Here is a 26,837-nt window from a genome sequence, read left to right on the forward strand (position 1 = left end):
AAGCTTTTTGGCACCAGGGACCGGTTTTGTGGAAAACAATTTTTCCACAGACGGGGATGGAGGGCGGGGGGGGGGGGGGGGGGGGGCGTGGTTCAGGCGGTAATGAAAGCGATGGGGAGTGGCAGATGAAGTTTTGCTCACTCACCCGCTGCTCACCTCCTGCTGTGCGGCCCAGTGCCTAATAGGCCACAGACCACTACTAGTCCACAGCCCAGGGATTGGGGACTCCTGTGCTACAGTATGGGTGGACATTGAAAACATTATGCCAAGTAAAAGAAGCCAGATACAAAAAGCCACTTATTATAGGAATCCATTTATATGAAATGTCCAGAATAGGAAAATTCATAGAGACAGAATGTAGATTAGTTGTTGCTAGGAGCTAGGGAGGAGAGGGAAGGGGAAGTGCCTGCCAATAAGTATAGGATTTCTTCTGGGGGGCGGTGAAAATGTTCTGGAATAGAGGTGATGGTTGCATAATTTTTAGACTGCCCAAGAAACTGCTGAATTGTACAGTAAAAGAGGTAAATTTTATTGCATTTGAATATCTCAATATAAAAAACAGTGAAGAGACTTTGCCACTCTGACATTTAACTATCCCTAAATCTCACTAGTTTACTCCAAATCCTAGGCCACCCACACAAAAAATTTTTTTCTTATCATTACAGTATAATTTCCAAACAGATTTTATGTATTTAGAATTATAGAAATTAATCATCTTTCCTGTGCATTCATAGTTCCACAACGCTATAAAATTATTTCTGAGTACAAGTTCAAATACTGTCTCCTCTGTCAATAGGCATTTTTCCACCTGTTCAGATAAAATCTACTGATCTTTGACCATCTGTGTTCTCTAAGATTTACTGCTATTTATCAATATAAATTTTATGTTGACAAACTACTCAAGTACTTACAATTAAGAATATCCACAAATGGTCTACTTTTGGACTCATTAATCTTTGTTATTATCTATGAGTTTCTTGTATTTTCATAAACAGTGAGTTGGGATTTACATGAAGGGAATAACGTTGCCAGTAGTTTCAAATGACAATGACAACTTCCCCCATTTAATGCAGAACAATTTTTTTTTTTTTTTGCGGTACGTGGGCCTCTCACTGTTGTGGCCTCTCCCGTTGCGGAGCACAGGCTCCGGACGCGCAGGCTCAGCAGCCATGGCTCACGGGCCCACCCGCTCTGCGGCATGTGGGATCATCCCAGACCAGGGCATGAACCCGTGTCCCCTGCATCGGCAGGCGGACTCTCAACCACTGCGCCACCAGGGAAGCCCAATGCAGAACAATTTAATCTTGCTTCTCACCAGGCAAGGAAAGAAGGGGTTCCCTTGACAATGGAAGAGCTGAGATTGAAAGCGCTGTCCTTGAATTTCTTCTGTTGCCCACAGTGAGGCACCATCTATATTTGTCAGATAAATGTGGAAGATAGTTACCAATGGAATACCATTTTCTTTCAAATCCAAGAAGTTTGCTCTGAATAATTCAGAAAAGGACATCTCAAACACAGTTATACACCATTAGAGCTAATACATTTTGAAATATTTAGTTTAGCAATTTCATAGTGTATTCTAAGGAACGCTAGTTCCGTGAGATGATCCACAAAAAAATGTAAGAAATCTATTCACCCACTGTTTTCCAAAAATGGGTGGCCACAGAATCTTTTTTCTCCACGGCACCTGTTAAAATCCCAAAGAGCTTGTGACCTACCAACACCTTGTGGAAAATCCTAACTTGGTCAAATAATCCATTTTATAAAAGATGAAACTGCTCTCTCTCTGTCTCCCCAAATTTAACTGACCTGTCCAAGGTCACCCAGCCAGTCCCTAACTTCTAGTGCTCTTTCTACGCTGCCACACTCCCTAACCAGAGGAACCTTTTCTAAATGGCAATTTAATCAGATTGGACTTCCTCATAAACAGCAAGATTGGTCATTTAATGTTAGTTATGTTTGAAAGCTTTCCCACAAAAGCGTTGACCTGAAAGAGCTTAGTATTATATGTCTCTCCTTTCAAGTTGCTATTTCAAGGTTGGTTTTACCTGGAGTGAGAGGAAATTTCTGTCTATCTAGAACAGTTCAATCTTGAAGATACTTCAGTATTTCTCGCCACAGCACCCTTTCTGTGCTCGGTATTTTTAGCTCATTGTTTTCTGTTTTGGCAGCCGAGAAGCTGCAGTTTGTAATTTTACCTCCAGCTTCATATTTCTTCTTAAAAGTGAATACAGTGTCCTGTTTATAATAATAAAATCACTAGTTGGCAGAACGACATTAAATGGAAAAAAAAAAAAAGCTATTGGAAAATTTAGAGCAAGCAATTTTATATGCCAAGTTTCACATTTGTAATGGTCCGGTGGAGGTCACTGGGCTTCCTTTTTATTGCGGGAATAGTAAAGAAATAGATATCTACAAGTTCTCCTGTGAAAAACTATAGGAACCGCCTCCCCTTCAAGGAAGCTCATAGTTTTACTGAAAACTGACATGATCCAAACTTCCACAATACTACTAAAATATAAAAATCAGTTTAGGGTGGTATTTCCCCCCTCTAATAATTTAGGTTTTCATTTTCCACTTTAATTGAGCTTTTAAGTTTTGTTTCCAGTTTAATAACAAAGGAAACAAAACAATATGAATGAAATTGAAAATAATTGGAGCCAGTCTCAGAAATAACCTTGGGGTTTCTTGGACTTCTGGTGCAACCCCCTTTAAGCAGTGTCCTTGGATATATTCTCTTCCTGACCCCCAAAGGCTTGCAGTATCGGCGCTGCATTTTTTTTTTTTTTTTTTTAAACCTCAGATGCCCTGCTAAGGAGAACTGCAGGGTAGGCCATGCAAGCAGCAATTCTCCAGAGATGGAGCCGAAGGTCCAGAAAAATAGTACTCCCAATCAGAAGGGCCAGATTGTTGCCCCTAGGAGTTCACACTAGCCTTACTTCTTGAAAACTGCTAACCAACTATTTTTCTTTTCAAAATAAACACTATTTCTCTCAACTTCAGTTCGCAAAATACTACCCCAATTCCACTGGACTAAAAAAATGGAATTTTACTGACATAATTGGATTATGAGGTTTAAAGACTGATGGAACTTTTTTGTGTTCCAAATATAATCGTTCAAATACCAAACCTAAACGGGTATGTAGAAGTCCTTACGTAGCTAGAGCCAGGGTAACACTGTAGGCTCCACGGCAGGGTGGCCCAGCAGAGGGGGTCAAGAAGCTATCAAAACCATTGGAGTTGTGAGAGCCCTGTTACAGCGGGATTTGGGAGTCTTAGGGGAACATACCACCCTTTCTGCAGCCACAGCCTATCGCTGAACTGAGAACTACTTCAGTCACTCTAGTTCCCCCTATGCCTGCGCATTTCTCAGATCTCAGCTCAAGCACCAAGGACGCTGCCAGTTTGTCCATATGAATGTTACAGCGCCTGCCATCCTCTGCTGTAATTTATCTGAGTATAAATCTGCCTCCCTGAGGAACAGTAAAGTCATGAAGAACAAGGGCTGGGCCTTACCTGTCTTTGTATTTCCAGTGACTAACTGAGCACTCGGCATATATTATATATACACATATATATTCTACAGAGATACATAAATAATATATGTAAATAAATGTATATAGGAGAGAAGGGAGGAAAAGGAAAAAAGTTTTATTTAGGAGTTCCCAGAATACATATTATTTATTCATAGCATATGTTTTTTAGTGTGTGTTAGGACTCATTTCTAGTTCTTTTGACAGTCCTAGAAAAAGTAATATTGATAAAACCTCTTTGAAGGCACTGGACCTCTGAGCAGAAGAAATCACAGTATTACAAACTCTTGTACCAACTATCTCTCTCCTCCATTACAATTCCATATTTGACTATTGCTTAAAACATTTGATTCACGCTCCTCTGCTATAAGACTGAGCGTTCCGCAAGAACCGAGACCACATCTACTTTTGTTCATTGGTGAATTTCTACTGCCCATGGATGGTGTTCCATAAATTTGTTGATTGAAAAATGAAATCAATCTATTAAAAGACCAGTCAAAGAGAAGGAAAAGGTAATCAGCTCCAAACACTCCAGCATACTAAGTACTTCTCTATTTTTTATTGTAAAAAGAAATTAACCGTGACTACATAAATACAAGAATTAATGCTGGCACCCTCACAAGGTATGTGGATCAGGTGGTAAGTGAGGTGTACCTCAAGTGAGAAGAGAGTCGGTGTTCCAGAACACAAAAGGCAATGAACGATACTGGCACTTCTGTTGGTTCCTATACTTTCAGCCAACTGTGAATAATAGGTATTTACACATGTCCAGTACCATGGATTTATGAAAATTATCTAGTTTTAGCTAAATTAATCCTTACAAAATAGGCAAGTGGCTAAAAAAGATTATTGCAAAGATCCACAGATTGAAGATAATATTGAACTAATAATAGTAATACCACTAATAACATGAAAATAGCAAAGCTGACATTTCTTGTGCTCCTAACATGAATTCATCCGCCACACTATGATTTCAAAACAATGACTGTCAATCATATGGTCCATAGCAGATACTTAGAAAAAAATAAACACACTTAATCTGTCCCTTCAAGGTAAAAGTGATGTTTTAACAACGATTAAAAAAAAAGAAAAAAAAAGTTATTGCTTTTTGAAAGCAAAATAAAACAAGAAACTCAAGTTTTTAATATAAAATTCTAAAAATGGATGTTTTGAAATGTTTCCATTGTTATACAATTTGGGGACCTAAAATGACCTAATCTTAAAAACTACAAAACTTTTCATATCTATACACTTAAATTTTCTAACAGAATTTTATAACCAGTTTTTAAAGATGCCAACTGGAGAATAATCGAAGATTATGAAATCATTTTAAAAAATCTAAAAATGCAACACCTTTCAATTAGTCCACAAGAACTGACTGACATCATGAAAGATGGAAGTTTATTAGCTGGATTTCAAAATGAATCTGAATATAATCAGTGAACAGGGTTAAAAAATAAGTATTATGATTTAGTAAGTTGAGCTCACTTCTTCCTAAGATATGATATCTTTTTCAGTTATGATAACCATTAAAACCAAAACTAAGTATCAAAATATACAAAACTTACAACCGGACCTCTGTATTTCCACACTGCAAGTTGTTAAAGCAAAATAAAAAAATAAAGAATATTCAATCACATTGCTTTCACCAAAAGTAGGATTAACAATATGAACAGTTTTCTATACCTTCTTAAAGTAAAATAAAAATATATTAAAATGTATTTCTTTCTCATTTTTCCACTTTTATGTATGTTAATAGCGTATATAATAAGTTAGTAAAGTAGTAAGTACACTTGTAATTTTAAAATAAAGGCACATATGTTACAGGGAATGCATGTTCAACAAAGTTTAGAGATTACTACTTTAGGCATCAGGAAGCAGTTGAAAGATTTTAAGCCAAAGGAGTAAAAAAAAAAAAAAAGAAAAGAAAAAAGAATACGATTTGAATTTTAGAGAAATAATTCTAGAGGATAATAGGCAGGTAAAAAGTTTCTGGAAGTTAAAGTGATTAAAAATAAAAAATCGCTGTTACTGTGCTAATAGCAGAGAGCATCCCACAAGCTCCCTGTATCTTTGGATCCTCTTGCAGGACACATAGGTATATTTTAACAGAAGACGTCTGCAGAGCAAGACCTCCTAGTCTGTGGTCTAACTCAGAAGGCAATGGGGGCCAAAGAAAAAGGCAAGGCGGGGCCATGAGAGGGGAACTGAGCGACACTGGCTTCTAGGACTATTGGCATGCCTTATTATTATTCATCTGCAGGCTAGGAGTCAGGCTAGGAAAGGTTGAGCACCTCTCTCTTCTGATATTTCCATCTATAATTTTTTAAAGTTATAGAAGTTTATTTTTAAACAATTTGAATAACAGAGTAATTTATAAAATGAAACGTAAAATATTGCCTCCCTATCAGTGAAATGATAGGCACTTCACTGAAGTCCACACACGATAATCACTGTCGGCAGTTCAATGCATTTCCTTCCAGAACTTTTTTTTCTGCAAATATACTTTTATGTGTACATGTATATGTATGTACATACACATTTATATCGTTTTTATATTATTTGACTTTATAAAAAACTAGGCTCATATTCATACTGTTCTGAAACTTGCTTCTTTCACTTCGCAATATATGATGGCCATCCTTTTAGGAAGTCCACATGGAAATGGTTCCTTTTTTGCAGCTGCAGGGAATGTTATCTTATTGAGATGACATAGGTTATTTAACCATTCCTTTAATGATGGACATCAGCAGTGTCACTTTTATAATAAAGCAGCAACGAACATTCTTTACGTACATCCTAAAACACTTCTTTGAGGAGGATGGACTCCTGGAAATAGAGTTTTTAGGTGAAAGGGTAAGTAGGTTTAAAATGTTTTAATAGCTTTTAATAGCTACTGCAGAATAGCTATACTAACTGACATTTCAAACAATAAAATTCAGCCATCCATTCTAACTTTCTTTTCTTATTAAAAATTTTTAAATAGATTCCTAGATTTAGGAAAAGATCTCAGAAAACAAGTCCCTCAATTTATATATGAGAAAATGAAGGTTCAGAGAGGGTAAGATTATGGACTCAAGATCTCAAAACCCCCGACAAGATGACTGACCAGGAGTTCTCTGAACAGTGGTTACTGCTGAAAGCCAGGAAGGCAACTTGAGTTAACTGACTTCAAATATAATGTGTGTTCCATCAGAGTTACTAACAAGCAGGAAAGGGAACTGTCAACTCCTTTTCCTTGCCTACCCGCGGCAAGAAAAGAAAAGAAGTACATTTCTAAAAGATACAAAAGCAAGAGGGAGCCGGAAAGGAGGATTCTCAAACTAGGTGGAGTAATGGGCACCAAGAGCTTAAGGTATCATAAGTTCAGCTGCATGAAGTGCGCAAGTGTGGCGGAAAAGACTCTGACACGGGATGACCTTAGCAAAAAACCTTCCACGGCCTCAGTGGGTTGTATGAAAAGTTTCTTGGTTCTAAATATCTCCATGTGGCATCCAAAATGAATGCCAGTACTGAAACCAAATTCTGAAGAGAAATATCAGAAAAGAACTAACATCCCACAATGAAGAAACATCTTCAAAGAAGATGTTGTTAAAAAAATACCACAAAAGTCCTTTCCAACAAATTCCAGACCTAAAAGTAAAGCTTTAAAATGAAGCTCCAAGCACAGAAGTCTTGAATCCTTTGCTCTGCGCCTGAAGAGGCCCATTTAAAGGAAGGCATTTCTAACCAGATAACACTGTCTTTATTTGACCAGACCTATGGGGCATAGCAATGAGAAAAGGAGGTGGCAACTACACCTTTTGAAATTATAATAGCATGGTCTAGAAGAGAAGTCAGCACACTTCTTCTATAAAGGGCCAGAGAGCACATATCTTAGGCTTTGCAGGCCATATGGCCTCTGTTGCAACTATTCAACTCTGCTCTTGTAGTGCAAAAAAAATAGCCATAGACAATAAATAACCAAATAAGCATGGCTGTGTTCCAATGCAACTTCATGAATGCTGAAATTTGAATTTTATATAATTTTCATGAAAAATTATTGTTTTGATTTTTTTCAACCATTTAAGAATATGAAAACCAGTCTTAGCTCACGGGCTGTACATAAACAGTCAGTGGGCTCGGTTTAGCTTGGAGGCCATCACTGGCCAACCTCCGGTACAGAGCACTTAGTTCCCAATTGTACAATTGAATGTTGGTGGAAAGATGGGAATATCTGAGGCCAGCTCATAGGAGAGTTAAGTTAGAAGGTAGAAAGATAGAAACATGATGTGCTTTTTTTTTTTTTTGATTTGACACATTCATTTTTTGAAATGATTACCAGAAGAAGGATACTTTTACATCCATCACCTCAGTTACCTTTTTCACACACACACACACACACATACACACACACACTGTATTTTATTTTTACAAGAGATAAATAAACTGACACCAAGCATTGTAAATGGATGACCACAACAAAAGCAACAATGATTGCAGTTACCAAACACAAAACACACTCATACTAAGAAACATGATGTTCTTTACGCGTTTCAGATATTTACCTTAAATCTCTTCTCTTGCTGAACTCCTCTGGTGGAATTGTCCAAGGCAGGTCTTGAGGGAGACATTCTAAAACTTCTGAAGAGAAGTCAGAGAAATCCACTCCATACTCTGTTAGTATCCCTTCTGTTTCAGGCTCGATCTCACCAGCCTGCCCAAGACTCTTAGCCAGCTGCCTGTGGACAGGACAGAGAGGAACAAGCATGTTAGTGAGTAATGAAACATAGGTGACCCATTTCCTCTCTAAAAATGAGGGTAGTAGGAAAGTCTTTGAAACCTCCTGCCCCTCCCCCAGAAGGAACACCATCATCAGTGAACGGAGGTGGGGGGGCAAGCAGAAGAGATGAGGATACTCTTGTCCTATTAACGCCATGACTACAGTATAATTTTACCTTTCCTCAGGAATTCTGACCCAGGGAGTAGGGCCAGACGGCCCTTCTTAGGACTCTGGAAGTTGTTATTCATGGAGAATTAAAAGCTTTTGTCAATTATTTCTCTTGTAAACACCTTTAGAGACAATTCTGATCAACCCAGTTTGCTGTTAAATCATTAGTTTCACAGTGCCTATACCTTACATCATGCTTACTAGATTAGATCTCATGTTTTTATTTATTTCACAATTCTACTAATTTTTCCCTTAATGTTTTAAAATATTTTATCTGAACACAAAAGTAATATATGTTCACTCTAGAGAAGTTAGAAAAGAAAGAAATATACCAAGAAGAAAATTTAAATTATCTCTAATCCAGTCACCCAGCAAACGACCATCCGCATTTTAAGGTACTGGTCCATTAAAAGTAAGATTGCATTTAATAGGACAGTCCTGATGCTATGAGTAGGATTCCATCTTTTAGAGGGCTGATCTCACTCTTTTATCTGTGGGACATCTACACATATAACAAAATTGATAATTCTCGATTCTTCTAAGTATTGGCATGCCACATACAGACCACAAGTCTAAAGTTAAGTGCTGAATACAGATAGTCAATAAGGAAACGTGACATAAGTCTCAAAACAGCCGCCTTTGTTGAGGGTGATGGGGAGACCAGAGAAGGCTACCTCCCCCGTTGTATAGGTCTACTCATCCACCAGCGTGATCCAGGAATCCACCCTCAGTAATTCCTGCAAGCAGTTTAGCTCTGGCATTAGGGTCTTCTCTGGGGCCACTCAATTTCTTTGAAGAAGATTCTGTTTCCTACATAAGGGTAGATGCCTGGCTACTAGAGTTCTTAGGTACACAGTGGTGGAGTGGGACTGGGGATGTGGTTGCCTTACATGCAGACTTTTAACAAATTCCCATTTTCAGCCTCACTACTGGAACATGGCAGTGGTGGCAGAACGGCTGGCCCCATTTCTCATATGCCAGCCAAGAGAGACCAGCCCACTGTTGACACATACACCTGCCCACCAGCACAGGCTCAAGGCAGCCTGTAGGTTGACCTGTGGGCTCCAGGTGGCCTGTAGGCATTTCACATACAATGGTGGCTCAGACCAGTGCCTTCTCCTCAAACGTAGGTGGTGATCTCCCAGAAAGCACATCAAAAAGCCAAAGATAGCAAAAATACATGGGAAAAAAATAACAGAAAGCTATCTGGAAGATCCACAAATATATGAAAATTAACCAACCAATGGATTAAAGAAGAAGTAAAAAGAGAATTAGAAAATATTTTGACCTGAATAAAACACAACATAACAATGTTTGTGAGAAGCAGCTAAAGCAGTGCTTTGAGGGAAATTTACAGCATTAAATGCTCATATTAGAAAAGAAGAAATGTGTCAGTGACCTAAACTTCTACCTTAAAAAACTGAAAAAAGAAAAGCAAATTAGATCCCAGGTAAGCAGAAGGAAGGAAATAATAAAGAAATAAGAATCAATGAATAGAAAATGAAGAAACAATAAAGAAAACCAATAAAATCAAAAGCTGATTCTTTGAAAAGATAATAAAATAGGTAAGCTTCTGGTGAGGCTGATCAAGAAAAATAAGGAAGAAGTTACCAATATCAGGAATGAGAGAACATTTTTATAGATCCTATGAGTATTAAAAGAATAATAAGGGAATTATGAATGACTTTAGGCCAACAAATTCAACATCTTGGATGAAATGGGTAAACTCCTTGAAAGACATACACTGCCTAAGACTCCTCAAGCAGATACCAATACCTAAATATTCCTTTATCTGCTAAAGAAACTGAATTCATAGTTTAAAATGTTCCCACAAAGAAAAATTCAGGCCCAGATGGTTTCACTGGAGAATGCTACTAAGTCTTCAAGGAAGAATTAATACTAATTCCATAGAAACTCTTTCAGAATGCAGAATAGGACAGAACACTTCCTAACTAGTTTTATGAAGCCAGCATTACCCTGATACCAAAATCAGACAAAGGATTCATGAGATCAATATCCCTCATGAAAAACAGACTTAAAATTCTTATGAAATATTAGCAAACAGAATTCAGCAATACGTAAAACGATAATACAACATTCAAGACCAAGTAATTCAAGATCTGTCTGACATTCAAAAATTAATCAATTTAATTCATCAATTAGCAAACAATGAAAAAACACATACAATTATCTCAATAGAAGCAAAAAAGCATTTAACAAAATTCAACATCTATTCATGATCAAAACACTCAGCAAATGAGTAATGAACAGGAAGGTCCTCAACTTAATAGTGAAAGACTAAATGCTCTCCTCCAGATCAGGAAGACAAGGGTGTTCACTCTCACAAATAGTATTAAACATGGTATTGGAAGTCCTAGTGAGAACCATAAAGCAAGAAAAAGAAAGGAAAGGCATACAAATCAGAAATGAAGACTTCCACATTGCATGTAAGTGGACCAAAGGACTACAATTCCCATTACAGAAGCCTCCTACTTAATGCCTGGCATCTCTTTATAGAAGACTCCTCTAACTCTACAAAAACTAGTACACTGTGAAACTAGTGTGAAAGCCAGCACGCTGTATGACTGTGGCCAAACTAATCCTGATAAAAGACTATGACTGAACTTCTTGTTCTTGGCTTTCCAGACTGGCCTTTGTTCCTACTCATAACTTTCTCAGGACATTCAAGACTCTTACTGTTTCTAAGAGCCCTTCAGTACCCTTCTAAAAATTCCTTTTCCAACCACAGTTGGTTTCTCCTGTTTGCAATCAAGAATCTAGACAGTTAGACTCAGGTCTCATTAATTTTCAAATTGACAACATTATGACCTGTGTTCACTAGAATGCAGTTCCTGTTGAGGATTTGGGGAACCTGTTGTCACCTCTGAAGTTTGAAGGACATTTTGGAAATTAATATTTTGAAAATTAATGGGACCTGAGTTACCTCCAGCCCATCTAAACAATTATTCTCACAGGTTCCTGAGGTTCTATTCTCTACATCCATCTCCTAAAACTAATGGGTTTGTCTGGGTTCTTGGTTGTAAGCATGAGAAACTAACTCCAGATGGAAAAGTAATTTATTGGAAAGATACCAAAGAGATCACAGAAACAGTGAGAGACCTGGAGAACCTGAAAAGAGGGTGGAAACAAAAGAATTACATGCTCAACCTCTAAAGTCTTGATTCCAGGCTAAGGTGGAAACTCAGTGACCTCCTATGCATATCAAAAAATTATTTTGACTCTATTGCAGCTGCCAGGCTAAGATGGCAACAAAATAAATAAACAAAAATAAAAATCTGGCTTCCAGTGTCCTTGTCCCCACGCTGAGCCACAGCCACCCCCCGCCTCTGCAGGAGACCGACCAACACTAGCAGGTGTTCCAATGTGATGCTGAATAAGAATGTTGAGAGAAGACCCACCACCAGTCCCTCCCATCAGGAAGCTTGCACAAGCCTCTCAGATAGCCTCATCCACCAGGGGACAGATAGCAGAAGCAAGAAGTACTACAATTCTGCAGCCTGTGGAACGAAAACCACATTCACAGAAAGAAAGACAAAATGAAAAGGCAGACGACTATGTACCAGATGAACGAACAAGATAAAACCCCAGAAAAACAACTAAATCAAGTGGAGATAGGCAACCTTCCAGAAAAAGAATTCATAATAATGACAGATATGATGATACAGGACCTTGGAAAAAGAATGGAGGCAAATATCGAGAAGATGTAAGAAATGTTTAACAAAGACCTAGAAGAATTAAAGAACAAACACCTAGGAGAATTAAAGAACAAACAAACAGAGATGAACAATACAGTAACTGAAATGAAAAACACACTAGAAGAAATCAATAGCAGAATAACTGAGGCAGAAGAACGGATAAGTGACCTGGAAGACAGAATGGTGGAATTCACTGCCACAGAACAGAAGAAAGAAAAAAGAATGAAAAGAAATGAAGACAGCCTAAGACACCTCTGGGACAACATTAAACACATTCACATTACAGGGATCCCAGAAGGAGAAGAGAGAGAGAGAGGACCTGAGAAAATATCTGAAGAGATTATAGTTGAAAACTTCCCTAACATGGGAAAGGAAAGAGCCACCCAAGTCCAGGAAGCACAGAGAGTCGCAGGCAGGATAAACCGAAGGAGAAACACGCCGAGACACATAGTAATCAAACTGACAAAAATTAAAGACAAAGAAAAATTACTGAAAGCAACAAGGGAAAAACGACAAATAACATACAAAGGAACTCCCATAAAGTTAACAGCAGATTTCTCAGCAGAAACTCTTCAGGCCAGAAGGGAGTGGCATGATATATTTAAAGTGATGAAAGGGAAGAACCTACAACCAAGATTACTCTACCTGGCAAGGATCTCATTCAGATTCGATGGAGAAATCAAAAGCTTTACAGACAAGCAGAAGCTAAGAGAATTTAGTACCACCAAACCAGCTCTACAACAAATGCTAAAGGAACATCTCTAAGTGGGAAACACAAGAGAAGTAAAGGACCTACAAAATAAACCCGTAACAATTAAGAAAATGGTAATAGGAACATATATATCAATAATTACCTTAAACGTGAATGGATTAAGTGCTCCAATCAAAAGACACAGGCTCACTGAATGGATACAAAAACAAGACCCATATATATGCTGTCTACAGGAGACCCACTTTAGACCTAGGGACACATACAGACTGAAAGCGAGGGGATGGAAAAACATATTACATGCAAATGGAAATCAAAAGAAAGCTGGAGTAGCAATCCTCATATCAGATAAAATAGACTTTAAAACAAAGACTGTTACAAGAGACAAGGAAGGACACTACATAATGATCAAGGGATCAATCCAAGAAGAAGATATAACAATTATAAATATATATGCACCCAACATAGGAGCACCTCAACACATAAGGCAACTGCTAACAGCTATAAAAGAGGAAACTGACAGTAACATAAAAATAGTGGGGGACTTTAACACCTCACTTACACCAATGGACAGATCATCCTAACAGAAAATTAATAAGGAAACACAAGCTTGAAATGACACAACAGACCAGAAAGATTTAACTGACACTTATAGGATATTCCATCTAAAAACAGCAGATTACACTTTCTTCTCAAGTGCATACGGAACATTCTCCAGGATAGATCACATCTTGGGTCACAAATCAAGCCTCGGTAAATTTAAGAAAATTGAAATCATATCAAGCATCTTTTTCAGCCACAACGCTATGAGATTAGAAATCAATTACAGGGGGAAAAAAACATAAAAAACACAAACACATGGAGAGTAAACAACAGGTTACTAAATAACCAAGAGATCACTGAAGAAATCAAAGAGGAAATCAAAAACTACCTAGAGACAAATGACAATGAAAACATGACGATCCAAAACCTATGGGATACAGCAAAAGCAGTACTAAGAGGGAAGTTTATAGCAATATAATCCTACCTCAAGAAACAAGAAAAATCTCAAACAATCTAACCTTACACCTAACGGAACTAGAGAAAGAAGAACAAACAAAACCCAAAGTTAGTAGAAGGAAAGAAATCACAAAGGTCAGAGCAGAAATAAATGAAACAGAAACAAAGAAAACAATAACAAAGATCAATAAAACTAAAAGCTGGTTCTTTGAGAAGATAAAAAAATTGATAAATCTTTAGCCAGACTCATCAAGAAAAAGAGGGAGAGGACTCAAATCAATAAAATTAGAAATGAAAAAGAAGAAGTTACAACAGACACCACAGAAATAAAAAGCAGCCTAAGAGACTACTACAAGCAACTCTATGCCAAAAAAATGGACAACCTGGAAGAAATGGACATTCTTAGAAAGGTATAAGCTTCCAAGACTGAACCAGGAAGAAACAGAAAATATGAACAGACCAATAACAAGTAATGAAATTGAAACTGTGATTAAAAATCCTACAACAAACAAAAGTCCAGGACCAGAAGGCTTCACAGGCGAATTCTATCAAACATTTAGAGAAGAGCTAACACCCATCCTTCTCAAACTCTTCCAAAAAATTGCAGAGGAAGGAACCCTCCCAAACTCATTCTACGAGGCCACCATCACCCTGATATCAAAACAGACAGAGATACTACAAAAAAAGAAAATTACAGACCAATATCACTGATGAGTATAGATGCAAAAATCCTCAACAAAATACTAGCAAACAGAATCCAACAACACATTAACAGGATCATACACCATGATCAAGTGAGATTTATCCCAGGGATGCAAGGATTCTTCAGTATACGCAAATCAATCAATGTGATACACCATATTAACAAACTGAAGACTAAAAACCATATGATCATCTCAATAGATGCAGAAAAAGCTTTTGACAAAACTGAACACCCATTTATGATAAAAACTCTACAGAAAGTGGGCATAGAGGGAACCTACTTCAACATAATAAAGACCATATAAGACAAACCCACAGCAAACATCATTCTCAATGGTGAAAAACTGAAAGCATTTCCTCTATGATCAGGAACAAGACAAGGATGTCCACAATTATTATGTGCCACAATTATTCAACATAGTTTTGGAAGTCCTAGCCATGGAAATCAGAGAGGAAAAAGAAATAAAAGCAATACAAATTGGAAAAGAAGAAGTAAAACTGTCACTGTTTGCACATGACATGATACCATACATAGAGAATCCTAAAGATGCCACCAGAAAACTACAAGAGCTAATCAATGAATCTGGTAAAGTTGCAGGATACAAAATTAACACACAGAAATATCTTGCACTCCTATACACTAACAACAAAAGACCAGAAAGAGAAATTAAGGAAACAATCCCATTCACCATTGCAACAAAAAGAATAAAATACCTAGGAATAAACCTACCTAAGGAGGTAAAAGACCTGCACTCAGAAAACTTTAAGACACTGATGAAAGAAATCAAAGATGACACAAACAATTGGAGAGATATACCCTGTTCTTGGATTGGAAGAATCAATACTGTGAAAATGACTATACTACCCAAAGCAATCTACAGATTCAATGCAATCCCTATCAAATTACCAGTGGCCTTTTTTCCCAGAACTAGAACAAATATCTTAAAATTTGTATGGAGACACAAAAGACCCTAAATAGCCAAAGCAGTCTTGAGGGAAAAAAAAACGGAGTTGGAGGAATCAGACTCCCTGACTTCAGACTATACTACAAAGCTACAGTAATCAAGACAATGTGGTACTGGCACAAAAACAGAAATACAGATCAATGGTACAGGAGAGAAAGCCAGAGATAAACCCACATACCTATGGTCAACTAATCTATGACAAAGGAGGCAAAGATATACAATGGAGAAAAGACAGTCTCTTCAATAAGTGGTGCTGGGAAAACTGGACAGCTACATGTAAAAGAATGAAATTAGAACACTCCCTAACACACACCATACACAAAAATAAACTGAAAATGGATTACAGACCTAAATGTAAGACCGGACAGTATAAAACTCTTAGAGGAAAACATAGGAGGAACACTCTTTGACATAAACCACAGCAAGATCTTTTTTGATCCACCTCCTAGAGTAATGGAAATAAAAATAAACAAACAGGACCTAATGAAACTTAAAAGCTTTTGCACAGCAAAGGAAACTACAAGCAAGATGAAAAGACAACCCTCAGAATGAGAGAAAATATTTGCAAACAAATCAACGGACAAAGGATTAATGTCCAAAATATATAAACAGCTCATGCAGCTCAATATTAAAAAAAAAAAAACCCAATCCAAAAATGGGCAGAAGACCTAAATAGAGATTTCTCCAAAGAAGACATACAGATGGCCAAGAAGCACATGAAAAGCTGCTCAACATCACTAATGATTAGAAAAATGCAAATCAAAACTACAATGAGGTATCACCTCACACCGGTTTGAATGGGCATCATCAGAAAACCTACAAACAACAAATGCTGGAGAGGGTGTGGAGAAAAGGGAACCCTCTTGCACTGTTGGTGGGAACGTAAATTGATACAGCCACTATGGAGAACAGTATGGAGGGTCCTTAAAAAACTAAAAATAGAATTACCATATGGCCCAGCAATCCCACTACTGGGCATATACCCAGAGAAAACCATAATTCAAAAAAACACATGCACCCCAATGTTCACTGCAGCACTATTTACAATAGCCAGCTCATGGAAGCAACCTAAATGCCCATCGGCAGATGAATGGATAAAGAAGATGTGGTACAAATATACAATGGAATATTACTCAGCCATAAAAAGGGATGAAATTGGGTCATTTGTAGAGACATGGATGGACCTAGAAACTGTCATACAAAGTGACGTAAGCCAGAAGGAGAAAAACAAATATCGTATATTAACGCATATATGTGAAATCTAGCAAAATGGTACAGATGAACTAGTTTGCAAGGCAGAAATAGAGACACAGATGTAGAGAACAAATGTATGGGCACCAAGGGGGGAAAGTGGCAGGGTGGGTGGTGGTGGTGGTGGTGGGATGAACTGGGAGGTTGGGATTGACATATATACACTAATATGTATAAAACAGATAACTAATAACAACCTGCTGTATAATAAATAAATAAATAAAATTTAAAAAACCCAAAAAACAAAAAATAAATAAAAAAATTAAAATCCAAGGGTGATAAGTCACTGTATTGTTGAATTCAGTCTTACTAAGTCTCCTACATGAAAAGTAGGAGTACTAATCAGAAGGAGTAAGACTCAAGAGAACCAAACCATATATATATATATCATATATATATATATCATATATATATATATATCATATATGTATATACATAGAAATACAAGATTAGGAAACACAAGATATAGGAAGATGCAGAAAGGTCTGAGTACCTTGGATGCCTAGTTCTAACTGAACTTTCATTGTCACAAGTCATAAACGGACTATGATAGCATATCCATCCTAAGTGGTGGTCTGTGAAAAGACAGTAGAGCAGAAACTTCCTCCCTGCAGGCAGAACTTCAAGGAATATATCCATGGTCTACTTTGGCTGAGGAAAGATGGCCTGATGGGCAGAGGCTACATGTTTAACCAGATGGATAGGGACCTAAAAGAAGAAAGATTGGAGGATTGGTGACAAAGACATCTGGGGAACAGACATGGAGAAACGGGTCAACTGTAATGGGCCCAGAGTACGATTATTTGTGTTCCATGAGAATGGTCAGCAAAACACTCCCACTGTGGAGGCAAGATGACCTTCAGAATGTCAACCAAGCCCCTTCCCCAGGCACTGCAGTGCTTGCTCAATGGGCATAAGAACAAAGTACCTGGTAACAGGAAATGAGCTCCACCGCATGAGCTTCCTCTCACTAATGCTAACCAACCGTTACAGAATGCCAGCTGCCCAGCAGCAGCAACCAACTCTGCCCCGATACAGAACCACGGCAGGAGGACCCACCAACCAGCTGATAGCAGATTTAGTTCACTGAGCTCTTCTATGATGGAGAGGACAGCAATCTTTCTCCATTAAAAGAAACACTAATTCTGGGTTTGGGTTTACTGTCTTCATTTGTTCTACCCACCTTGCTTATAAACACCATAATCCATAGATTTACCAAATACTGTTTAAGCTATTGTGTTACCTCACTCAGTACTGTTTGTAATCAAGAATTTCACCTTACAGAAGTAGAGAAGCCCACTGAATTCACTGATTAGAATGATGTATAGCGTACTGGCGGGCTAAATTGGGAGGTAACATCTTATGAAGTTGGGATATAACGTTGCTTTTATTATTCTAGAGTTGTGCACACCGTCTGGGGACCAAGAATGCAAGGGAGGGGTTGGGCCTTTCACTGTCATACTTAAGACTCACTCACAGTAATACTCACTTCTACATTTGAGAGACTTTAGTACCTCTGAGGACAGTTGTGATTCCTCTGAATTCAAGGCTAAGACTCCAAGAATCCCAACTGATTTATTAACAAGGCATGAAATATACTTCCTACTTTCAGAACTATGTGCAATTCGAGTCAATTGAGAGATGACTCAGAAGTAAGGGTTCAAGAATGGCAAGTAATGATATAAAGAGGTTAATCATATATTATGTTGATCCATATGAAATTACCAATATATTTGACCATTTTTTACCTATAAAACACAATTTCACAATTTCCTACAGTATTAAAAAAACATGTAAAATAATTAACCATACATATAATCCAACAGCATACACAGTTTTCGGAAGAAGTATAAACAACAAAGTAGATCATATAGAGCTTATTAGAGAATTCAACTAATATGGAAAGAAACACATTCTAATATGTGGGTAGGAGTCTCAGTAACAGTCTTTGTGAAGCAGACTTAAAACACAGTGCCCATCCTACTCCTACTTGGTGAGACTGGAGTGGCCAAAAATGATCATCTTATGCTTGTTAATGGAGGGTTTAAACACCTGAACAAACGGCATTTTATAATATTCAACTTAAAAACTATAATGCTAAAATCTAAGAACACATTATTTAAAGATGCGGGGGGTGGGGGGGAAGGTGGGGAGGTGTTCCATTAAAAAAATACTGCATGTAAAAAGGAAGAAAAGAACAAGCAAGGGAAATGGCAGAAGGAGAAAACATACATTATAAGTATACAGACACAGAAATGACTATCTTGACCAAAGATATTAGCAAGAGCTCAAAAATTTATGAAAATATCACCACTAAAGAAGAGCTCAAAGCAAAGATCCAAGTGCATACAAAATAAATAAATTTCACAAAAGGAAATAAAAAATAGTGTGTTAGACCTAGGAAGTAGGAAATAAGTAGAAAAGGAAAAAAAAATCCATCACAGAAATGAAAAGTCATACGGGAGATAACTAATGAAGAAATGACACAATTTGAAAAAAATAAGGATCATAGAGAAAAGTCTGAGAGAAGTGGGAAAAAATGAAATTGGAACATACTAAGAGTATAAAAAGATTATAGGGAAAACAGATATGAAAGGTAGGTGAAGGAGATCAAATATTGGCATAACTGATATTCCTGAAGGAACTGCATATATGAAATAGAAAACATTTTCAAAAAATATCACTAAGACAACTTTCCTGAAATAAAAGAAATTTTACAGACAGAAAGGGTATATACCATGTCTCAGGAAAAACTAATACAGAAAATTACCACTGAAGTTAGTAGACTTTAAAGATGAAGATTTTTAAATGCAAGAACTCACAGAATGTAATTCTCACAAACCATTTCTGAAGGACTGCTAGATAAAGACGACAGCCTACCAAGAAATGGAGCAATTTCTCCAAAAAGAAGACGAGTGCTGAGTACTGGATCCCCTTCTGTTGGGATGGAAAGGTGAAAGGAAAGGAGGACAAAAGTAAGCATGATGATGGGCCTAATATTCGTCAGAACAAGTCACGTCAGTCATTAGATCTTTGCTGAAATTTAAAGGAAAAAACAAAAACCCTGTCTTTTATCTTACTTAATTTTATTGTTGCTTTGCGTTCTGGCAAAATTTTTTCACCGTGCTCTATTCTGAGTCCAAAGAATCTTGATTTGTTCACTGAAATTATAACATGGCCTATAAAAACAAAATTATATTCTGATTAGGGCCTCCAAATGTGATCAATGACTCCAAGTTTCTATTAGTAGGAATTAACATTTATTTTACTAAGTTGCAGAGAATGTTTCTCAAATATCGTATTTAAATAAATTTATTATAGGTTTTCACTCAAGATGCATTTCATAGTAGCACAGACTAGATAGCTTGCAGGAGATAAAAATCTAACAGGTCAGCAATAAGAGCTCATGTATTCAGACCTTAGATGCCCCAGAAAGAATCATATGCTGTCTACTTATAAATTCTGCCATCACTCTAAACACCAAAATAACTTGGGATCTAAACAAAAGCAGAAGCTAGTAAGGAACTGACTTACACATTGTGTATTTCTCTTACAGAAGGATTTGTTTTATATTTTTATTTCAGTGTAAATTTTATTTTAAATGAATACTGAAAGTAACTTTCCCTTTCATGTGTTACAGTTCAAATATTACAACTTCCTAAGCAGTTTCTGTCTTCTATTCACTGTCTGAAAAGATGGTAACAGCTGCTTTAGGACAACTATGATTCAATGTTGCATCAAAATGTTTGGCCAGGGGCTTCCCTGGTAGCGCAGGGGATAAGAATCCGCCTGCCAATGCAGGGGACACGGGTTCAATCCCTGGTCCGGGAAGATCTCACATGCCGCAGAGCAACCAAGCCCGTGCGCCACAACTACTGAGCCTGCGCTCTAGAGTCCACGAGCCACAGCTACTGAAGCCCACGCGCCTAGAGCCCATGCCCTGCAACAAGAGAAGCCACTACAATGAGAAGCCCGTGCACTACAATGAAGAGTAGCCCCTGCTTGCTGCAACTAGAGAAAGCCTGCGTGCAGCAACGAAGACCCAATGCAGCCAATAAATAAATAAATAAATTTTAAAAATGCCCAATTCTCTTAAAAAGCAACCTACTCTGCACTAAAATATGTCCTTCAAAAATAACTTGGGGGACTTCCCTGGTGGCACAGTGGTTAAGAATCCGCCTGCCAATGCACGGGACACGGGTTCGACACGGGTTCAAGGCCTGGTCCAGGAAGATCCCACATGCCGCAGAGCAACTAAGCCCGTGTGCTACAACTCCTGAGCCTGCTCTCTAGAGCCCGCGAGACGCAACTACTGAAGCCCGCGGGCCTAGAGCCTGTGCTCCGCAACAAGAGAAGCCACCGCAGTGAGAAGTCCGCGCACCACAACTAAGAGTAGCCCCTGCTCGCCCCAACTAGAGAAAGCCCGGGCACAGCAACAAAGACCCAACACAGCCAAAAATAAATTAATTAATTAATTTTTTTAAAAAAATAAAAGTTATTATTGATAAAGAATTCTAAAAAACCAAATAACTTGGAAACTCTCACAGCCAAGAGGACCCTAAAGAGACATGACAACTAAATGTGATATACAGGTATTCTAAATGGGAGCCCTGAACAGAAAAGGGACGTTAGATTTTTTTTAAATCAAGGATTTCTGAATAAAGGTATGGACCCTAGTTAATAATAACATATTAGTTTTGGTTCATTAACTGTAACGAATGCACCATACTACATGTTAACAATAGGGGAAACTAGGTGCGGGGGTATGTGAGAACTCTGTACTATCTTGACAATTTTTCTGTAAATATAAAACTGTTCTAAAAAATAAAACTGAGACGAATGACTAAAAGAAGTTATCTAGATTTCCACTAATAGGTAAATGATAAACTGAACAATGGTATATTTGTTCAACTGATTATTACGCATTTAAAAAATAATTTTGAGGGGCTTCCCTTGTGGCGCAGTGGTTGGGAGTCCGCCTGCCGATGCAGGGGACACAGTTTCGTGCCCCGGTCCGGGAAGATCCCACATGCTGCGGAGTGGCTGGGCCCGTGAGCCATGGCCGCTGAGCCTGCGCATCCGGAGCCTGTGCTCCGCAACAGGAGAGGCCACAGCAGTGAGAGGCCCACGTACTGCAAAAATAAATTAATAATAATAATAATTTTGAAGATGTAGCAACATAAAAATGACTATGACATAAAGTAAAAAGAATAAAATGTATTTAGGAATAGTGTAATTTAACTATGTAAAAACATTTATGAAAAGATTAAAAGGGAATGGTGTTAATTGTTTTTTAGAGAAAAAGGATTATGAGTGACTATTTTCTCTATTTTCTAAACTTCCTTTAATGTTGTAACATTTTTAATTTAAAAATTATAGAAACATTTATTATAATGAAACTATGGTGCCTAACCAAAATTCAATCCCCTCTTCCTCCTTCCTAATAGAAACCTAATCTTCTTCATAGAGGGAACTCATCTCACCTTCAGATCTTCATTATTCTAATAAAATCAGAGCATAGCTCCCCTGGAGACCATAATCGATATCGTGGTTGGTGGATAGAATTTCCCCCTTCCTTGTTTGATGTGATCAAGAAAGCATGCAGCTTGAGCACACTGGCAGCCATCTTCACGGCCATAGAGAATCCACTGCTAGATCACTGAAAACAGCAAAGGGCAATCTGATAATATCAAGTCACTGACTATACTAGGCCTGAAGCCTGCACAACCTCTGGACTCTCACTTATGTGAGATAATATATTCCCTTATTATTTAAGTCACTTTGGGTCAGGGTTTTCTATCACTTGGTGCTAAAAGCAACCTAACTAATATAAAAATATTTTAAAATATCTTCCATGAGAAGCAAACTTTCCTTTCCTTCCCTTCCCTCTGCAACAGAAAATATAAAGCTCTTACTACCAAAAATAAAATCTCAGGACTGTTCACATCATATATCTTGTAGATATTCAGTACACACTGACATGGTACGGCTGGTTCTAGAGCATAAAAATACTATTAATGGCTCCTTCCTTAAGCAATGTATTTCTATCTTAAAGCCGCTCCCTTTATGATTTCCATGTTGAACCAGGCCCCCTCAAAATAAAACAAGCTCATTTCACCTTCATGAAAGACCAAGAAGTCATCCCTTCCCCAGGGCAGATCTCTCTCCTCAGTATTATCACTCTCCTTTGATTATATCTCCTTTCTGGCACATGCCTCTTTCTAGCTCTGTAAATGTGGTTTAGGTATTGTACATCTCTTATTTATTATAGATGAGGAGAATCATCCTAAAGAGAATAAACATTTCTTTTTTTCTGTATCTTACACTGATGCTTGTTCATCTTAAGTGCCCAATACATGATGGTTGAATAAATAAATAAACAAATTAATGCTCTTGAGCCTGGAAAAAAGGCATTCTGTTCCTCCTTGAAACTCCAGAGGAAAACTAAGAAAACTGAAGATGGTAAAAAAATAAATAAAACCCAAAACATGGATCTAGGTAAACACTTGAGTCCTTTAATAACCAGCTGCCACGTTAGCAAAGTTATTAATACTAATATCAAAAAAATTAGGAACAAGAAAAAAATGCCTGCTACTACTGCTTTCACTCAAAATTGAACTGTCATTACTCATTTGTGTGGAAAATATCTCCTTCCCAATTGTGAGTTGCCAGTTCAGGAAGATTTGAAAAAGAAATAAAAGTTTTAGGGATTTGAATTGAAGAAACAAATCTGTTTACCAATGATATGATTATCTACATTAAAAATCCAAAGGAAACTATACCCAAAGTATTAAAATTAATAAGGGGATTTAGCAAGGTGTCTGGATAAAGAATTAATATACAAAAATTAACTGTAATTTTATATACCAGCACCAAAAAGTTAGAAAATGCAACTTAAAGTGTCTGTTCTTCAGAAGTTAACATTAACAACATGAAAAGACAACTCTTAAACCAAGGAAAAGATATTTTCCATATTATTAACTGCTAAAAGACTACTTTCTAGAATATTTTTTTAAACTCAAAAAAAAAAAATCAAATGACAAACACCCCAATTTAAAAAGAATGCTAAAATGAGTGAGTGAAAGTTTAAGCAAAAAGAGAATTGCAGAGTTTCAAAAAATATCTCCCAGAATATAGTATAATATTTACAAAGGAAAATAGTAAGTTAGGAACTCTGGCAGGTACCATCTTAGCCAAGTGATCAAGGTTAACTTCACCAGTATACATACTGATATCACGTACCCCCCGATATGATGTACATCACCTTATGGTATCCTTCCCAATAATGCTTAATCTCAGTCTAATCATGAGAAGACATTAGACAAACCCAAACTGAGAAACATTCAAAATCACTGACCAGTACTCTTCAAAAGTGTCAAGGTCATGAAAGACAAGGCTGAGGAATTATCACAAATTGGAAAAACTACAGTGACATGACAACTGCAATGTGGGATCCTGGACCAGATGCTCAAACAGAAAAAGGAGGTTAGTGGAAAACCTGATAAGATCTGAATAAATTCGACACTTTATTTAACAGTATTGTACCAAAGTTAATGTCTTAGTTTTGGTAAATATTCTATGATAATACAAAGATGTTCACATAAGGAGAAGCTGGGTAAAGGGGATACAGGAACTCTCTGTACCATTTTTGCAATTCGAAATCTAAATTATCAAAACAAAAAATTAACTGTGAAAAAAATGAGTAAAAACATTAAAGATAATCTCTAGGAGAGGAAACATAATGACCATAAATATATGAAAAGGTGCGCAATCTCATCAGTAATTAGGAAAATACAAATTGAAATCACAGTGAGATACCATCTTACATCCACTTGTTTGGCAAAAACTGAAGAGTCTAACAATATCACATGTTGATAAGAATGTGAAGCAATGGAGTTTAAACACTGCTGGTAGGACTAAAAATGGGTAGAGCCACTTTGGAAAATGATTTGGCTGTAAAGTTGTAAAGTTAAACATGCACATATGTATCACAGATGATGCAGTAATTTTACTCTTAAGCAGAGTCTAGAGAAACCAGTTAGTAAGCACTGGAATGTTCATAGGAGCATTGTTTATAATAGCAAGACCTTCAGCTCAACCCAAATATGCACCGCTAGATAAACAAATTATAGTATATTTCAGGAAATAGAAATATTATGAATTAAAATGAATGAAATATATGAATATATCTTGGAAACATAATGTTAAATGAAAAAAAAGCAAGTCGCAGAAGAATCTGCGTAGGATGGTATTTTTTATAAAGTTCGAAAACAAGCAAAACTAACACTTTCGGGGATATAAATATGGGTAAATTATACAGAAAGGTAGATGTCTGAGACAGTGGTTACCTCCTGGGAAAAAATTAGGGGTTAGGACAGAGAGGAACACACAGGGAGCTTCAACAGTATTGTGACAGATTTCTTAATCTGGGTGGTGAGTTCAAGGGTTGGTTTAAATACAAGAATTCAAAAATCACTTTAGTGTTACATGTATTCTTTTATCTGTGAAACATACTCTGCAATTAATATTAATAAATATTTTTTAATAAAGGAAACCTCATTTTATTTATTTCTTTATGTATGTATGTCTGCATTGGGTCTTTGTTACTGTGCGCGGGCTTTCTCTAGTTGTGGAGAGCGGGGGCTAGTCTTTGTTGTGGTGCGCGGGCTTCTCACTGCGGTGGCTTCTCTTGTAGCAGAGCACGGGCTCTAGGCGCGCGGGCTTCAGTAGTTGTGGCACGCGGGCTCAGCAGTTGTGGCTCACAGGCTCTAGAGCGCAGGCTCAGTAGTCGTGGCACACGGGCTTAGTTGCTCCGCCAGTGCCCCACAACTACTTCCTGGGATCTTCCTGGACCAGGGCTCAAACCTGTGTCCCCTGCATTGGCAGGCAGATTCTTAACCACTGCACCACCAGGGAAGTCCAATAAATATTTTAAAACAATATTTTAGACAAATATATACCCAACCCTTAATAGTGATTATTTCAGGGGATGAAATTCTGGAAAATATTCACTTTCTATGGCACATGTTTTAAATAATTTTAGTATCAAATATATAATGAGTATGTATTGGAAAAAAATGCAATTTTTAAAAAATTTTGATACTGCAATAAGAAATAGTTGTGAGATAGAAAGTTTTCCTCATTAGAATAATTTATAATGATCACTACCTCAATTTTTTTCACTCACCAGAGTTCCTCCGCAAATACTGTTCCCATTCACAATCTATGCTGTTACAACTGGATCCTACTGTAAGATTAATCAGGACAGTGCTGAAACATTCCCAGCTTCTTACACTTGGGAGTTGTGTGTATGTGCAAACATTCTCAACAAATAAGCATTAGGTCCACTGTTCTGCATAATGTGCTAGTAAAAACCTTACTGAGGGAAGGGGCCAACTACAGACAGAAGAAATTAAGACAGGAAAGTCCTTCGAATTGGTCTCTGTGCCTTAAAGAAAATAGGAACACTTAACAGTCAACATTAGTGTTGCAAACCATTCATCCTCCTTCCTCTACCACATAGCCTCATAACGTTTTAGCCTTAAAACTAGGCTATACACGGGAAGGCAGTCATACATTCTTGGAGTGATTATCACTATCATTATTGCTCTCACATAAATGCTTTCATGCATATTGGCCTATGTTTGAAACCCCATGCAAACAGATACAATGGTATATCAGATCCCTGAGAACCTGCAAGTGGAGAACAATCAAACATGGCCACACCCAGAACTTCAGTAAAAATACGCAGTGAAAACAAAGTATGGCAAATACTTGAGCTGTATATTTTAGGTATTATTTTCTATAATCAGGAGGAAAGAACATATTATTTCCCTTTTTCTGGCTCAGTATTATGATGCAGCAGAAGGCAGTTAAGTAAGGAACTGGGGACTTTAAAAAAAGTGTGGGCAGATCAGTGATGACAGAATGTGGAAGAGAAGCAAGGCTCAGTAACACTGGCTGATTTTAGGGAAGGCCCTAAAGATTGAGAGTGAAGAGTTTAATGTCAATGTGAAGGGAGCAAAGAGGAGG

At 37.4% G+C, this 26,837-nt stretch overlaps 1 protein-coding gene across 2 annotated transcripts in view; it reads right to left on the bottom strand.

Moving 5' to 3' along the window:
* DIS3L2 (DIS3 like 3'-5' exoribonuclease 2) overlaps positions 1-26,837 on the bottom strand; it is a 373,784-nt gene that overhangs the window by 180,629 nt on the left and 166,318 nt on the right. For both annotated transcript variants that reach the window (XM_060301735.2, XM_030872348.3), the window contains exon 9: positions 8,081-8,254. In XM_060301735.2, the coding sequence (XP_060157718.1) occupies positions 8,081-8,254 (174 nt within the window). The remainder of the gene's footprint in view (positions 1-8,080; positions 8,255-26,837) is intronic.

The sequence above is a fragment of the Globicephala melas genome, chromosome 7 (assembly GCF_963455315.2).
Source record: "Globicephala melas chromosome 7, mGloMel1.2, whole genome shotgun sequence".
Taxonomy (NCBI): Eukaryota; Metazoa; Chordata; class Mammalia; order Artiodactyla; family Delphinidae; genus Globicephala; species Globicephala melas.